The sequence below is a fragment of the Brassica oleracea genome, chromosome C8, assembly GCF_000695525.1.
Source record: "Brassica oleracea var. oleracea cultivar TO1000 chromosome C8, BOL, whole genome shotgun sequence".
Classification (NCBI taxonomy): Eukaryota; Viridiplantae; Streptophyta; class Magnoliopsida; order Brassicales; family Brassicaceae; genus Brassica; species Brassica oleracea.
This window is the reverse complement of record NC_027755.1, coordinates 19,952,624-19,969,935: the sequence shown is the minus strand read 5'-3', so window position 1 is coordinate 19,969,935 and position 17,312 is coordinate 19,952,624. Positions and strand designations below refer to the sequence as shown.

General features: G+C 30.8%; 3 protein-coding genes across 5 annotated transcripts in view; all 3 read right to left on the bottom strand.

Annotated features, from left to right (window-relative positions):
• Nucleotides 1-10,888: 10,888 nt before the first annotated feature.
• Nucleotides 10,889-12,038, bottom strand: LOC106308892 (cytochrome P450 77A3-like). The gene is made up of 2 exons (XM_013745997.1): nucleotides 11,896-12,038; nucleotides 10,889-11,474 (listed from the first exon to the last, which is right to left on the bottom strand). The coding sequence occupies exons 1-2, from the start codon at nucleotides 12,036-12,038 to the stop codon at nucleotides 10,889-10,891; spliced, it is 729 nt and encodes a 242-aa protein (XP_013601451.1).
• Nucleotides 12,039-12,625: 587 nt separating this feature from the next.
• Nucleotides 12,626-14,421, bottom strand: LOC106310015 (cytochrome P450 77A3-like). The gene has a single exon (XM_013747207.1). The coding sequence runs from the start codon at nucleotides 14,325-14,327 to the stop codon at nucleotides 12,795-12,797; it is 1,533 nt and encodes a 510-aa protein (XP_013602661.1). The 5' UTR covers nucleotides 14,328-14,421; the 3' UTR covers nucleotides 12,626-12,794.
• A 2,219-nt stretch (nucleotides 14,422-16,640) lies between these two features.
• LOC106308133 (tryptophan synthase beta chain 1-like) overlaps nucleotides 16,641-17,312 on the bottom strand; it is a 36,702-nt gene continuing 36,030 nt past the window's right edge. The window contains exons 1-2 of one of the 3 annotated variants that reach the window (XR_001263488.1): nucleotides 17,161-17,306; nucleotides 16,852-17,053 (exon numbers count right to left, since the gene is read on the bottom strand). Coding sequence is in view for 1 of the 3 variants with exons in the window: in XM_013745262.1 (XP_013600716.1) it covers nucleotides 16,866-17,053 (188 nt within the window). In the remaining 2 variants the exon portion in view is untranslated. Of the gene's footprint in view, nucleotides 17,054-17,160; nucleotides 17,307-17,312 lie in introns of those variants that run through there. The other 2 variants (XR_001263489.1, XM_013745262.1) reach the window with 2 other exon arrangements.

Here is a 17,312-nt window from a genome sequence, read left to right as displayed (position 1 = left end):
AAATGTAGAATGTGTTTAGAAATTTTAAAACAACACTAAAGATCATAAGCTTCAGTATATAGAACAATTACCGAAAAAATTTATATTTTTGTAGGGGTTGTTAACACATAGATTTTGAGAAAAATTAAAAATATGAAAATTCTGTTTTAATGCCTAGTTGCATCATTCACTAACATATGATGAAGGTCAAAGAGGTTTGGAACCTTTGCTGTCTCTGTTATTCTAGAGAATAGCGATTTCATAGTGGTTACTCCACCAATTTAGAGAGTATTATGAAGTTTTAATAAATTAATTGACAAAAAATTAAAACGATGTCCATGCACCATGAAAGAGAGTTTAATATACATTAATACAAATGTAGAATGTGTTTAGAAATTTTAAAACAACACTAAAGATCATAGACTTCAGTATATAGAGCATTTACCAAAAAATTCAATATTTTCGTAGGTGTTAACACGTAGATTTTGAGAAAAATTCAAAAATATGAAAATATGGTTTTAATGCATAGTTGCATCCTTCACTAACATATGATGAAGGTCAAAGAGGTTTGGAACCTTTGTTGTCTCCATTTTTCTAGAGAGTAGCGATTTTATAGTGCTTACGCCACCAATTTAGAGAATATTATGAAGTTTTACTAAATTAGTTGACAAAAAATTGAAATGATGCCCATGTACCATAAAAAGAGTTTAATATACATTAATACAAATTTATAATGTGGTTAGAAGTTTTAAAACAACACAAAAGATCATAGGCTTCAGTATATAGAACATTTACCGAAAAATTCAATATTTTTGCAGGGGGCTACACATAGATTTTGAGAAAAATTCAAAAATATGAAAATTCTGTTTTAATGCCTAGTTGCATCCTTCACTAGCATATGATGAAGGTCAAAGAGGTTTGGAACCTTTTCTGTCTCCGTTATTCTAGAAAATAGCGATTTCATAGTGGTTACTCCACCAATTTAGAGAGTATTATGAAGTTTTAATAAATTAATTGACAAAAAATTAAAACGATGTCCATGTACCATTAAAGAGAGTTTAATATATATTAATACAAATGTAAAATGTATTTAGAAATTTTAAAACAACACTAAAGATCATAGGCTTCAGTATATAGAGCATTTACCGAAAAATTCAATACTTTAACATATAGATTTTGAGAAAAATTCAAAAATATGAAAATATTGTTTTAATGGATAATTGCATCCTTCACAAACATATGATGAATGTCAAAGAGTTTTAATGCATAGTTGCATTATTCACTAACATATGATGAAGGTCGAAGAGTTTGGAACCTTTGTTGTCTGCGGTTTTCTAGAGAATAGCGATTTTATAGTGGTTAGTACACCAATTTAGGGACTATTATATATTTTTACTAAATTAATTGACAAACAATGCCCATGTATTATGACAAAGAGTTTAATATACATTAATACAAATGTAAAATGTGTTTAGAAATTTTAAGACAACACTAAAGATCATTGTATATAGAACATTTACCAAAAAATTCAATATTTTCGTAGGGGTTAACACGTAGATTTTGAGATAAATTCAAAAATATGAAAATATGGTTTTAATGCATAGTTGCATCCTTCACTAACATATGATGAAGGTCAAAGAGGTTTGAAACCCTTGCCGTCTCTGTTTCTCTAGAAAATAGCGAGTTTATATTGGTCTCCACCAATTTAGGGAGTATTATGAAGTTTTAATAAATTAATTTACAAAAAATTAAACCAATGCCCATGTACCATGATAGAGAGTTTAATATACATTAATACCAATTTAAAATGTGTTTAGAAATTTGAAAACTACACTAAAGATCATAGGCTTCAGTATATAGAACATTTACCGAAAAATTCAATATTTTTGTAGGAGTTAACACATAGATTTTGAGAAAAGTTCAAAAATATGAAAATTATGTTTTAATGCCTAGTTGCATCATTCACTAACATATGATGAAGGTCAAAGAGGTTTGGAACCTTTGCTGTCTCCGTTATTCTAGAGAATAGCGATTTCATAGTGGTTACTCCACTAATTTAGAGAGTATTATGAAGTTTTAATAAATTAATTGACAAAAAAATAAAACGATGTCCATGCACCATGAAAGAGAGTTTAATATACATTAATACAAATGTAAAATGTGTTTAGAAATTTTAAGACAACACTAAAGATCATAGGCTTCAGTATATAGAACATTTACCGAAAAATTCAATATTTTTGTAGGAGTTAACACGTAGATTTTGAGAAAAGTTCAAAAATATGAAAATTATGTTTTAATGCCTAGTTGCATCATTCACTAACATATGATGAAGGTCAAAGAGGTTTGGAACCTTTGTTGTCTGCGGTTTTCTAGAGAATAACGATTTTATAGTGGTTAATCCACCAATTTAGGGACTATTATATAGTTTTACTAAATTAATTGACAAACAATGCCCTTGTATTATGACAAAGAGTTTAATATACATTAATACAAATGTAGAATGTGTTTAGAAATTTTAAAACAACACTAAAGATCATAGGCTTCAGTATATAGAACATTTACCGAAAAATTCAATATTTTCGTAGGGGGTTAACGCATAGATTTTGAGAAAAAATCAAATTAATGCATAGTTGCATCCTTCACTAACATATGATGAAGGTCAAAAAGGCTTGGAACCTTTGTTGTCTCCGTTTTTCTGGAAAATAGCGATTTTATAGTGGTTAGTCCACCAATTTAGAGAGTATTATGAAGTTTTACTAAATTAATTGACAAAAAATTAAAACGATGTCCATGTATCAAGAAAGAGAGTTTTATATACATTAATACAAATATAGAATGTGTTTAGAAATTTTAAAACAATACTAAAGATGACAGGATTCAGTATATAGAGCATTTACCGAAAATTTAATATTTTCGTAGGGGGTTAACACATAGATTTTGAAAAAAAATTCAAAAATATGAAAATACTGGTTTAATGCATAGTTGCATCCTTCACTAACATATGATGAAGGTCAAAAAGGCTTGGAACCTTTGTTGTCTCCGTTTTTCTGGAAAATAGCGATTTTATAGTGGTTAGTCCACCAATTTAGAGAGTATTATGAAGTTTTACTAAATTAATTGACAAAAAAATTAAAATGATGCCCATGTATCATGAAAGAGAGTTTAATATACATTAATACAAATGTAGAATGTGTTTAGAAATTTTAAAACAATAGTAAATATGATAGGCTTCAGTATATAGAGCAATTAACGAAAAATTCAATATTTTCGTAACGATTAACACATAGATTTTGAACAAAATTCAAAAATATGAAAATATTGTTTTAATGCATAGCTGCATCATTCACTAAAAAGCTGTTGATAAAAAAATCTGAAAGAATACTAATCTATTCAAAAATATTTCTGTTATCCTAATTACTACTTCAAAATCCCAAATCTACAATCATCAAAATGAAAACATTAAAAAAATAGCATATTTTTAAAAAATATTAAAAAAATACAAGCTATAGATGAAAAATTCTGAAAGGATACTCTATCAACAAAGATTCTTATTATCCTAACTACTACTTCGGAATTCCAAATCTACAATAGTTCTCTACATAAATGAAAACTTTCCAAAAATAACAGATTTTAAAAATAATTATTTAAAAAATGCAATCGGCTAATAAAAAATTCTAAAAGAATATTCATATATCAACAAATTTTTTTGTTATCTTAACTGCTACATCAAAATCCCAAATCTACAATAGTTTTCTATAAAAATGAAAACATTCCCAAAAGAGAAATTCCCTTAGATAGCTCTTTTTAGTTTATTTTCACAAAAATAGATCTCAAGGAGAAAAATGACCAAAAGAGGTTTATTGAAGGGTAAATAAGTATTTATACTCTTATGGTTAACTAATTTAAGACTTAGGGTTTAGAGTTAAGGGGTTGGATTTTGGGGAAGGGTTCAAATTTTTAAAAACAAGAAATAAATATTAAAATTTTTAAAATAAAAAAAAGCTATTTTGGTCATTTTATTTTTTGAGGGATATTTTTGTGACAAAAATTTGAAAATGACTATTTGAGAGAATTTCCATTCCCAGAATAGCAGTTTTCAAAAAAATTATTTAAAAAATACAAGCGAGTGAAGAAAAATTCTAAAAGAATATTCATCTATCAAAAAATATTTTTTTTATCGTTATTGCTACATCAGAATCCCAAATCTGCAATAGTTCTCTATAAAAATGAAAACTTTCAAAAAAATACCAATTTAAAAAAGAATATTTAAAAAATAAAAGTTACTGATGAAAAATTCTGAAAAATATTCATCTATTAATAGAAATTCTTGTTGTCCTAATTGCTACACCATAATCCCAAATCTACAATAAGTCTCTATAAAAATGAAAACTTTCCCGAAATAGAAGTTTAAAAAGTTTATTTTAAAAATACAAGCTATTGATAAAAAATTCTCAAAGGATACTCATCTATCAACAAAAATTCTTGTTTTTTTTTTGTCAACCAACAAAAATTCTCGTTATCCTAATTACTATATCACGCTTCCCAAATCTACAATAGTTCTCTATAAAATTAAAAAAATTTCAAAAATAGCTATTTGAAAGATTATATTTAAAAAAATATAACCTATTGATGAAAAAATCTGAAAGAATACACATCTATCAACAAAAATTCTTGTTATCCTAATTTCTAAATCAGAATCTCAAATCTACAATATCTCTCTATAAAAATTAAAACTTTCCAAAAATAACAGGTTTTAAAAAATATTTTAAAAATACAATATATTGATGAAAAATTGTGAAAGAATACTCATCTATCAACAAAAGTTCTTGTTATCCTAATTACTACATCAGAATCCGAAATCTACAAAAATTATCTATAAAAATGAAAACTATCCAAAAATAGTAGTTTTTTTAAAAAAAATCATATAAAAATACAGCCTACAAACGAAAATTCTGAAAGAATACTTATCTATCACCAATTTTTTTTGCTATCCTAATTACTATATCACGCTTCCCAAATCTACAATAGTTTAGTTCTCTATAAAAATGAAAACTTTTAAAAAATGGGAGGTTTAAAATAATTATTTAAAAAATACAATCTATTGATGAAAAAATCCGAAAGAATACATATCTATCAACAAAATTATTGTTATCCTAACTGCTACATCAGAATTCCAAATCTACAATAGTTCTATATAAAAATAAAAATTTTCCAAAAATAGCACGTTTTAAAAAATACAAGCTATTGATGAAAAATTGTTAAATAATACTCATCTATCAGCAAAAATTCTTGTTATCCTAATTACTACAACATAATCCCAAAATGAAAACTATCTAAAAATAACATTTTTTACAAAAATCATTTAAAAATACAGTATATAGATGAAAAATTCTGAAAAAATAATTATCTATCAACAAATTGTTTTGCTATCCTAATTACTACACTACGCATCCCAAATCTTCAATAGTTCTCTATAAAAATGAAAACCTTTCAAAATAGCAGGTTTAAAAAAATTATTTTAAAAATACTAGCTATTGATGAAAAAATCTAAAAGAATACTCATCTATCATAAAAATTCTTGTTATCTTAATTACTACATCAGAATCCCAAGTCTACAATAGTTCTCTATAAAAAATGAAAACTTTCCAAAACTAGCAGGTTTTCAAAAAAATTACTTAAAAAATACAAACCATTGATGAAAAATTCCAAAAGAATATTCATTTATCAACAATTTTTTTTGTTATCCTAATTACTACTTCAGAATCCCAAATCTACAAGAGATCTCTATAAAAATGAAAAATTTCCAAAAATAGCAATTTTAAAAATACAAACTACTGATGAAAAATTATAAAAGAATACTCATCTATTAACAAAATTTATTGTTATCCTAATTACTACATCTTAATCTCAAATCTACAATAGCTGATTTTACAAAATAGCTGATTTTACAAAAATTATTTTAAAAAAAAGTCTATTGATGAAATTTTTTGAAAGAATAAACTCATCTATCAGGAAAAAATATTTTTATCCTAATTACGACTTCAGAATCCCAAATCTACAATAGTTCTCTACAAAAATGAAAATTTTCCAAAAATAAAAGTTTTAAAAATAATTATTTAAAAAATACAAGCTACTAATGAAAAATTTGAAAGAATACTCATCTATCAATAATAATTTTTTTTATCTTAATTAATGCATCAGAATCTAAAATCTAAATAGTTCTCTATAAAAAGGAAAAATTTCCAAAATAGCAGGGTTTAAAAAAATTATTTCAAAAATATAAGCTATTGGTGAAAAATTCTGAAAGAATATTCATCTATCAACAAAATTTTTTGTTATCTTAATTACTACATCAGAATCTCAAATCTATAATAGTTCTCTATAAAATTGAGAAGTTTCCTAAAATAACAGTTTTTAAAATATTATTTAAAAAATAAAAGTTATTGATGAAAAAATCTGAAAGAATACTCATTTATCAATAAAAATTCTTGTTATTATAATTGTTACATCAGAATCCCAACTCTACAATAATTCTCTATAAAAATGAAAACTTAAAAAAATAGCAATTTTTAAAAAGATTATTTTAAAACACAAGTTATTGATGAATTTTTTTGAACGAATACTCATATATCAACAAAAATTCTTGTTATACTAATTACTACATCAAAACCCTAAATTTACAATAATTCTCTTTAAAAATAAAACTTTCCAAAAATAGCAGTTTTTAAAAAAAATATTCTAAAAATACGATCTATTGATGAATTTTTTTGAAAGAATACTTATCTATCAACAGAAATTCGTGTTATCCTAATTACTACATCACGATTCCCAAATCTACAGTTGTTCTTATAAAAATGAAAACTTTGCAAAAATAGCAAGTTTTAGAAAATTATTTTAAAAAATATAAACTATTGATGAAAAAAATTGAAAAAATACTATCTATCAGAAAAATTCTTGTTATCCTAATTAATACATCAGAATCCCAAATCTACAATAATTTTTTATATAAATGAAAACTTTTCAAAAATAACATTTTTTACAATAATTATTTTTAAAATACAAGCTATTGTTGAAAAATTCTGAAAGAATACTCATATATCAACAAAAATTCTTGTGATCTTAATTACTACATTAGAATCCAAAATCTACAATAGTTCTCTATAAAATTTAAACTTTCCAAAATTAGCAATTTTTTATAAAAATATTTATAAAATAAAAACTATTGACGAAAAAATCTGAAAGAATACTCATCTATCAACAAAAATTCTTTTTATCCTAATTACTACATCGAAATCCAAAATCTACAATAGTTTTTTATAAAAATAAAAACTTTCCAAAAATAAAATTTTTAAAAATTTTATTTAAAAAAAATACAACTTGTTGATAAAAAATTATAAAATTATACTCATTTATCAATGAAATTTTTTGTTATCCTATTGATAAAAAAATTCTAAATCACAATCTCAAATCTACAGTAGTTCTCTATAAAAATGACAACTTTCTAAAAGTAGCATTTTAAAAAAGTTTATTTAAAAAGTCAACCTATTGATTAAAAATTCTAAAAGAATACTCATCTTTCAACAAAATTTTTTCTTATCCTAGTTTCTACATCACAATCTCAAATCTATAATAGTTCCCAATAAAAGTGATAACTTTCCAAAAATAACATTTTTGAAAAGTTTATTTAAAAAATACAACTTATTGATTAAAATACTTATCTATCAACAAAAGTTTTTGATATCCTAATTTCTAAATCACAATTATAAATCTACAATATTTCTCAATAAAAATGAAAACATTGAAAAGTTGATTTAAAAAATACAACCTATTGATCAAAAATTATAAAAGAATACTCATATATCAACAAATGTTTTTGTCATCCTAATTTCTAAATCACAATCCAAAAAATCTACAATAGTTCTCTACAAATTATAACTTTCCAAAATAGAATTTTTTAAAAAAGTTTATTTAAAAATACAACTTATAGATTAAAAATTGTGAAATTCCCTCAGATAACTTTTTTTAGTTTATTTTCACAAAAATAGAATTCAAGAAAGGTAAATATGCATTTATACCCAAGGGTTAACTAATCTATATTTAGGGTTTAGAGTTAAGGGGTGGAGTTTTATGAATATGATTTCAAATTTTAAAAAATAAAAAATAAATATTAAAATTTTCAAAATAAAAAGATATATTTTGGTCATTTTATTTTTTGAGTGTTATTTTTGTGAAATTTTTTTAAAAAAAACTATTTGAGAGAATTGCCCTTAAAAATTCTACTAGAATATTCATCTATCAACGAAAATTCTTGTTATCATAATTTCTAAATTACAATCTCAAATCTACAATAGTTCTCTATGAAAATGATAACTTCCAAAAGTATCATTTTAAAAAGTTTATTTTGAAAGTGCAATTTATTGATCAAAATTTCTAAAAGAATACTCTTCTATCAATAAAATTATTGTTATCATAATTTCTAAATCACAATCCCAAATCTACAATAGTTCCCAATAAAAATGATAACTTTCCGAATAACATTTTTTAAAAGTTTATTTAAAAATAAATTTATTGATTTAAAATTCTGAAAAATACTCATTTATCAACAAATATTCTTGTTATCCTAATATCTAAATCACAATCTCAAATCTACAATATTTTTCTATAAAAATGATAACTTTTCAAAAATTAAATTTTTTAAAAAGTTTATTTAAAAAATACAACTTATTGATCAAAATTTCTAAAAGAACACTCATCTATCAATAAAAATTCTTGTTATCCTAATTTATAAATCACAATCCTAAATCTACATTATTTCTATAAAAATGATGACTTTCCAAAAAATAGCATTTTTAAAAAAGTTTGTTTGAAAAATACAATACATTGATTAAAATTTGGGAGAATTGGCAAAAAGAGACCCTTTGAATTTTTGTTTGTCTAAATAAGATTTTTTCATACATTTGGTCATTTTGGACAAGTTTTACCCTTTTGTAATTTTAAAAATAGTAAACTAAATTTTAAAAATTGGAAAAAATATGAAAACCATTGGAAACATTAGCATGACTATTTATATGTTTAAATTTTATTTTTAAAAATAGTGGAATCATGTTTTATTTAATGTTCTAGCACATATATAATATTCATTCTAGCTATCTACCTAGTCTACAAATCGTATAGTAAGTATTACACACAGAATTATCCTGGGTAGAGAATACAAACAAAACTTTCTTCTATATTCTACTAGAGCTAGATTACGTCAGCTAGTATTCTAACGAGATATCTTTAGTCTACTTGTTCTTTTATTACAACTTATAACCTCGACTCTGTGAAATACCTTTATTTTTTTATGTGTCATAACCTTTTCTGCCTTTTATGTTATCATACGCGTAGGGAAGAATAAACCTCATACCCTCTCTTAAGTGCTCTGCTATACATAGAATACATATTATAGGGAAATCACAAAAAATATGGAAACTTCCCTATTTCGATAAATATCTTTCCTGAATCAAAACTAAATCTACCATAAATCTCTCGTAGTATCTTCTCTCAGAAATCAAAAAAATCATCAAAACTGCTTTTTCCTTCACTCGAACCCGAGTTATTCAAGAGAAAAATACACACGTAAGCCACTAGACCACACATGATTTATGCTACTTTGATATGTATACCAGTTTATATACTATCAAGTATAATAAAAATCTTAAAAAATGATCCTTGATTAATCCACAATTAATTTCTGACTTTTGTATATTTTGAATTTTCATATAATAGGGTCAAAAGTGCACGTTTGGAAGTTTAAGGCAAAATCATAAAGACATTTTTGTATATTTGGAAGATTGGGGAAAATATTACACAGAAAATTCGTGGACCAAAGCTGAAAATAGGAATACTGACTGGTCTAGATTGAACAACTGAAAGTTTTGGAATTAATTTAAGGAGCAATATGTACAAACAGAAAGTTATGGGACAAATCCGTGATTAGTCAGAAGTTTGAGGACATGTCTTGCAAAATTACCCAAACTGGCCATTGTTGCTTTTCGAGAAGCTTTCCTTCGATCCGTGACGGCAAGGGATGATTCCAATGTAACAGAGACAGTGGAGTGAAATAGAGAGCACGACGAGATTGGAGCCTTCGGATATGAAACGAAGGAGTGACATCACGAGTTGAAGCCATGGAGGAAGCTTGGTCGCAGCGATTGGAACAAAGCATGACCACGAAATCGACGAGACAAAACCGACACGAAGCACAAAGCACGTGGTGAGGAGCTAAAGAAAACGACCTCTGGTCGGGATGAGCAATATATCTTTCGTGGATGTTTTTTTTCTTTTTGTTTTTCCTTTATTCCTTTTTAATAAAAACTTAAATCAATTACAAATTATTAATACTAATTAGGTTAATTGAAGGGTATAATAGTATTAAAGAGAATATAAATCCTAATTACCTAAATAATCTTTTACAAGTTTTATTGAGACAAACCTAAGTTGAAAGTGTCTCTTTTTCCTAATTTTCCCTTAAAATTTCTGAAAGAATATTTATCTATCAACAATCCCAAATCTGACTAGACTACTCTCACTTTAATATGGACATCCCTTGAAAAGAAACTCTAACCCCTGACTCCTAAATCTGCGGACGTAATAAAAAGATAAGCCAACATATAGCCTATAACTATATTTAATACACTACATTGGCATTAGTTTTTCACGTAATTAATGAACAATTATATACATAAAATGCATAATGTTATTATATATTTAACATTATACAGCAGAAGAAAAACTACTTTGGAATAAATATTAGAGAAGATAGTAACGAAGCATTCTATTAATAGATAATATCAATGCAACCAAACATGCATACAAAAGCATAACATATCACAAACCCGACGTGACCGCTCCAGTTCGAATATATCCATCAATCCCTTGATATGATCTGAGCTTTGAGCGAATTCTTCATCACAACGGTAAACGCGTAAGTTTCAGTCGGGTCGGGTGGAGAATCCGGAGCAGAGATCCATTTAAACGAATGGATCATCCTAGCAAGCATCAAGTTGATGTGTAGAATCCCTAAAGACCAAGCCGGGCAGATCCGACGACCCGCACCAAAAGGCAACATTGTCACGCCACGTGTTCCGGTCCAGTCAGCATTAACACCGTCTCCACCTGGTAAAAACCTCTCGGGTCGAAACTCACTCGGATCCGACCAAATCTCCGGGTTCTCAGTAACCCAAGCAGTGTAAAATTCCACATATCCCCCTGCCGGAATATCATACCCGCCAAGCTCCGTATCTTTAACGGCGGCGTGAGAGAGAAGAAAATGTCTCGGAGGATGTCTCCGGAGAGTCTCTTTCACTATTGCTTCCAAGTAAGGCATTTTCGTCACGTCATCCTCTTCAACGACGCCGTTTTTGCCCACAGCTCCGACAACTTCCTCGTACAGCTTCTCTTGTATGTTTTGGTCGGTCACTAGATGAAGTAACGCCCACTCAAGCGTAGTAGCGCTGAGTTATTCAAGAGAAAAATACACACGCAAGCCACTAGACCACACATGATTTACGCTACTTTGATATGTATACCAGTTTATATACTATCAAGTATAATAAAAATCTTAAAATTGATCCTTGATTAATCCACAATTAATTTCTGACTTTTGTATATTTTGAATTTTCATATAATAGGGTCAAAAGTGCACGTTTGGAAGTTTAAGGCAAAATCATAAAGACATTTTTGTATATTTGGAAGATTGGGGAAAATATTACACAGAAAATTCGTGGACCAAAGCTGAAAATAGGAATACTGACTGGTCTAGATTGAACAACTGAAAGTTTTGGAATTAATTTAAGGAGCAATATGTACAAACAGAAAGTTATGGGACAAATCCGTGATTAGTCAGAAGTTTGAGGACATGTCTTGCAAAATTACCCAAACTGGCCATTGTTGCTTTTCGAGAAGCTTTCCTTCGATCCGTGACGGCAAGGGATGATTCCAATGTAACAGAGACAGTGGAGTGAAATAGAGAGCACGACGAGATTGGAGCCTTCGGATATGAAACGAAGGAGTGACATCACGAGTTGAAGCCATGGAGGAAGCTTGGTCGCAGCGATTGGAACAAAGCATGACCACGAAATCGACGAGACAAAACCGACACGAAGCACAAAGCACGTGGTGAGGAGCTAAAGAAAACGACCTCTGGTCGGGATGAGCAATATATCTTTCGTGGATGTTTTTTTTCTTTTTGTTTTTCCTTTATTCCTTTTTAATAAAAACTTAAATCAATTACAAATTATTAATACTAATTAGGTTAATTGAAGGGTATAATAGTATTAAAGAGAATATAAATCCTAATTACCTAAATAATCTTTTACAAGTTTTATTGAGACAAACCTAAGTTGAAAGTGTCTCTTTTTCCTAATTTTCCCTTAAAATTTCTGAAAGAATATTTATCTATCAACAATCCCAAATCTGACTAGACTACTCTCTCACTTTAATATGGACATCCCTTGAAAAGAAACTCTAACCCCTGACTCCTAAATCTGCGGACGTAATAAAAAGATAAGCCAACATATAGCCTATAACTATATTTAATACACTACATTGGCATTAGTTTTTCACGTAATTAATGAACAATTATATACATAAAATGCATAATGTTATTATATATTTAACATTATACAGCAGAAGAAAAACTACTTTGGAATAAATATTAGAGAAGATAGTAACGAAGCATTCTATTAATAGATAATATCAATGCAACCAAACATGCATACAAAAGCATAACATATCACAAACCCGACGTGACCGCTCCAGTTCGAATATATCCATCAATCCCTTGATATGATCTGAGCTTTGAGCGAATTCTTCATCACAACGGTAAACGCGTAAGTTTCAGTCGGGTCGGGTGGAGAATCCGGAGCAGAGATCCATTTAAACGAATGGATCATCCTAGCAAGCATCAAGTTGATGTGTAGAATCCCTAAAGACCAAGCCGGGCAGATCCGACGACCCGCACCAAAAGGCAACATTGTCACGCCACGTGTTCCGGTCCAGTCAGCATTAACACCGTCTCCACCTGGTAAAAACCTCTCGGGTCGAAACTCACTCGGATCCGACCAAATCTCCGGGTTCTCAGTAACCCAAGCAGTGTAAAATTCCACATATGCCCCTGACGGAATATCATACCCGCCAAGCTCCGTATCTTTAACGGCGGCGTGAGAGAGAAGAAAATGTCTCGGAGGATGTCTCCGGAGAGTCTCTTTCACTATTGCTTCCAAGTAAGGCATTTTCGTCACGTCATCCTCTTCAACGACGCCGTTTTTGCCCACAGCTCCGACAACTTCCTCGTACAGCTTCTCTTGTATGTTTTGGTCGGTCACTAGATGAAGTAACGCCCACTCAAGCGTAGTAGCGCTAGTGTCCGTACCAGCCGAGACAATCTCCGAACATAAAGTCACAATCTCTTCATCTTTAAGCTCACCGCCTCTCTCAACAGGCTTCAAAGCGAACAGAGAATCCACGTAAGCTGCACCGATAGGACTCACCATCTCTTCGTTAGGACTCTCTTTCGCGTCAACAAATGCACGACGGTTTCTTATCAACGGCACGAGACACTCGAGCTGCGTCTTCCTTAGCTCTCTCGCTTCTCTAACTTGACGGCGAAATAACGGAGTTAAAACCGGTAAAAAGTCAGGTAACGTCGGAGAAGTTATCAGCATGACGTCCTTAAGAACGTTCTCTATGTTCTTGATCTTCTCCTCGCTGATCTTGGCTCCGAAGCAAAGACATATCAAGATGCTACAAATCGCTAGCCTACATTGACTCATAACTTCGACGTAACCTTTCTCAACACTCTCCTTTTGAATCCTCTTCATGTGATTCTCCATAGCCCACGTCCTTATCCACGAGCATTGCTTCACTCTCGTCGGAGTCACGAGCTCCGTCACAAAGTTTCTTCTAAGAGTCCGCCACAGTGGTCCGTACTCAGCCGAGTTTATAGCGCATTTTCCGACGCTAAACATGAGCCGGATAGGCGAGTCCGGAGGCCTGGAAGCGAATGTGGGGCCACGTTGGACTAAAGCCTCGTGGATGAGTTTTTCGTCCGTGACGATAATCATTGTACGTTGTCCCATTTGCATGGTGAATATTGGACCGTATTTTTTACGTAGGTCACGCATTAGGAAGACGAAATGGCGACGTTGGGATATGACTTGGAGTAGGTTTCCGACTAGTGGCCATCCTTTTGGTCCCGGCGGGATGTTGAGGCGGCATTGGCTGCTTCTGCCGGAGGAGTAACGGCGCCACCATAGGTTGAGGAAATAGAGAGCAAACAAGAATATGAAAACATCAGTAAGATCCATATTTGTTTACTTACTATCTGAGAGATATAGAGAGGGATGGGAGATAAATGAAGAAGACTTATAGATGGACTTTAGGGCAAGTTTATAGTGAAGGAAGATTTAGGGTTCTTTATATAGAGAAAGCATACATTCTATGTGTGATGAACGGATCAGCCACATGAACATAACGAGTAATTGGTCTCACCAACCATCTGGGTGCACTTACTTCAAACTGTACATAAGTGATATATGATGGTTCAAATTTGAAATGATATTTTAGCCTAACAAATGTTTAGTTATTAGTAGGAATGTATGACAGCATTATTTATCTAATCAAATTATGTTTTATATAATGACAGATATAATAGTATTAATTAGCAGGAAGGATTAATAGTATTATTTTATTTGCAAGCCTCCATCGTGTTGATATAGAATCCTGTTATTACTAGTTTCAACTTTCAACAAATGTCGACAAATGACAAATATAATAAAGTAGTTGGAACGCTATTTCAATATTCGTAAAATCTATATGCATATGAGTTGGTCTTTGTGTTAGAAGACAAAATGGTCTCTGGGTCTTGATTACCCTCTGTAGAATTAACAGAGACAGGTGGAAGTTAGTTGGCCAAGTGTTAATGTCATTATTGGGTCAATATCCGTATCCGTATCTATATTTATTTTGTTTTCATTTTCATTATGTACTTTTCATCTCTCATTTCTCAAAGATATAGCTAGCCTACATATCAAAATTAATGTTTGTAGTCCGTAGGTACATGGCACTGTGTACGTTTCCAAAATTATCAATTATTCACCCCGGGGAAATTCACCTACTTATATTGTTGAACGAAGACGACATTCAATACATATATTTTAAAAATTAATGGTGATATAGCTAGAATTGTAGCAACAGTACACATTTTCGTTGAAATGTTAATGTCTATGACCGTATTGTTTGCCATCATATGCATAGGCCTCGCAAGAACAATCCGCCTGACAGGTCGTGGCACATGTAGTAGTAGTAGTAGTAGTAGTAGTAGTAACAAGACTTGTTGTTGGACCAGTGGCTAATTTCATGTTCTGAAAAGAAAGAAACTCTTTATTTTTCAGGTCAAACTGAAGCTTGGTGTTGGTTACACAAGTAACACAACGACCAACTAAATCATTCGAATCCGTTCTGTGAGGAAAAGCACATTTTCAGGAGAAGACTTCTGGCGAATTCTCGTTGCAAATTCCAAACGATCCACAGTAACCGTAACCATCACATCTCTCCTTGGGTGCAGTGCAGCCCATGGCAAGTACCACATCACCATTTTGGCCTGCATATTGTACTGCCTGAACTGTCCCGAAGCATCCATAGCTAAACGAAATGCTCGTCTGTCACGTACTGAATATGTGTATAGGACTCATGTACATTCATTTCGAAGGTCAAGTTACTCGTACGTACCTATAACTTCACTGAACGCTCCAAATCGGTCGCCCACTTGACCAATATGACTTGGAGCCATTCCAAACCATGATGTGAGAGTGAGGGTCAACCCTGAGTGAGTATTGACCAGGTGATGGATCTTCTGCCCTGTTCCTAGAAGTGAGACCTTGGCTTTCCGATGTGCTATTGTTAAACCAGATTTTAGCGCCAGGAAGCCAAGTATCTGAGGGATGATCAAAACTGGGCCACAACACGGCGGCAGATGAGCTGGACCCATCTCTCAGGACTAGGTTACCGTTATCATGTAGAACCGCTTGAACATTGGCGTTATTGTCGGTAGAATTTAGACCGGTGGACCAAACACTATTCTATAATCGAAACTATTATGAAGAACTAAGTTTCCGTTCAAGATTTTTAAGGAGATAGAAACCGTGTATAGAGCAGGAGATTGTGGATTTGCCACCCAAACTATAGTTCGTGGAGAGAACTGTTTGTATCACATGCCGTTCAGAAAACATCACCGTCAAATACAATGGTCTGGTCTCCTGAAAGAGATTCACTGATGGAGATTGTGTCAACTGCAGAGGAAACATGTGAAACTTGGAGAGACAAAAATATTACAAAAAATCCGTAGGAAGATATGAAGAACACATTCTCTTTGAAGGTCGCCATGTTCGTGTGGAACACAGAAAGAATTGTGGTGATTACACAATGAAAGAAGTGATGATCCACGAGTCAACTCAGTCAAACATGTTGAAAAGTATGAATAATAATTAAAGCCGAAGACTTTCTGTAGATAGAGATTGAAGGAAGCCAAATTACTCCATCTCAATATTTGTATTTTATTTTATAATTTTATAACGTCTCTTTCTTCTCTTATATTATCAGAGAATCAAAGGTTAATCGAACGAAAGTCTTTATCCAATAGAGAGATTTATTTTATTTTATTAGTAACAACAAATTTTAATACTTAAAGATACTAATTGACGATAATTGATAGATATCAAAAAGCCTCTAAAAATTACACTAGGTAACTGGTAGGTTGAAATAATAGATAGTATTTATATTTCATTCATAGTGATGGTTGTGATTGCATCCATTCGATTGCAAGTATAATGTGGCATCTCGGTGAATCAACAAAGAGAAGAAGGCATGCCTCGTTGAATGAGAGTGTCTAGATCTTTGTCACCACGGCCACTGCAATTCACGACCACTTTGGCACCATCGCGCAGAGTAGGAACAAGTTTGTCGAGGAACGCCAGCGCGTGAGATGCTTCTAAAGCTGGGATTATTCCCTCCAATCTGCTCAATAACATGCACGCTATAATAGAAGATTATGTAAGTAATTAATGAAATTCTTGTAAGAATTACAAAGAGAAAAAAAAAATTACAAAGAAAGCATATTAAGTAACATAAATAGAGAGGGACCTTGAACGGCTTCTTGGTCTGTTGCTGTGTAGAACTCGGCTCTTCCGCTTTCTTTCAGAAAGCTAATCTCTGGTCCAACTCCGGGATACTCTAATCTGCGACGAATCAAGCATAATTAATGAGGCTTAGTATGTAACATCTTCTCTTTGGTT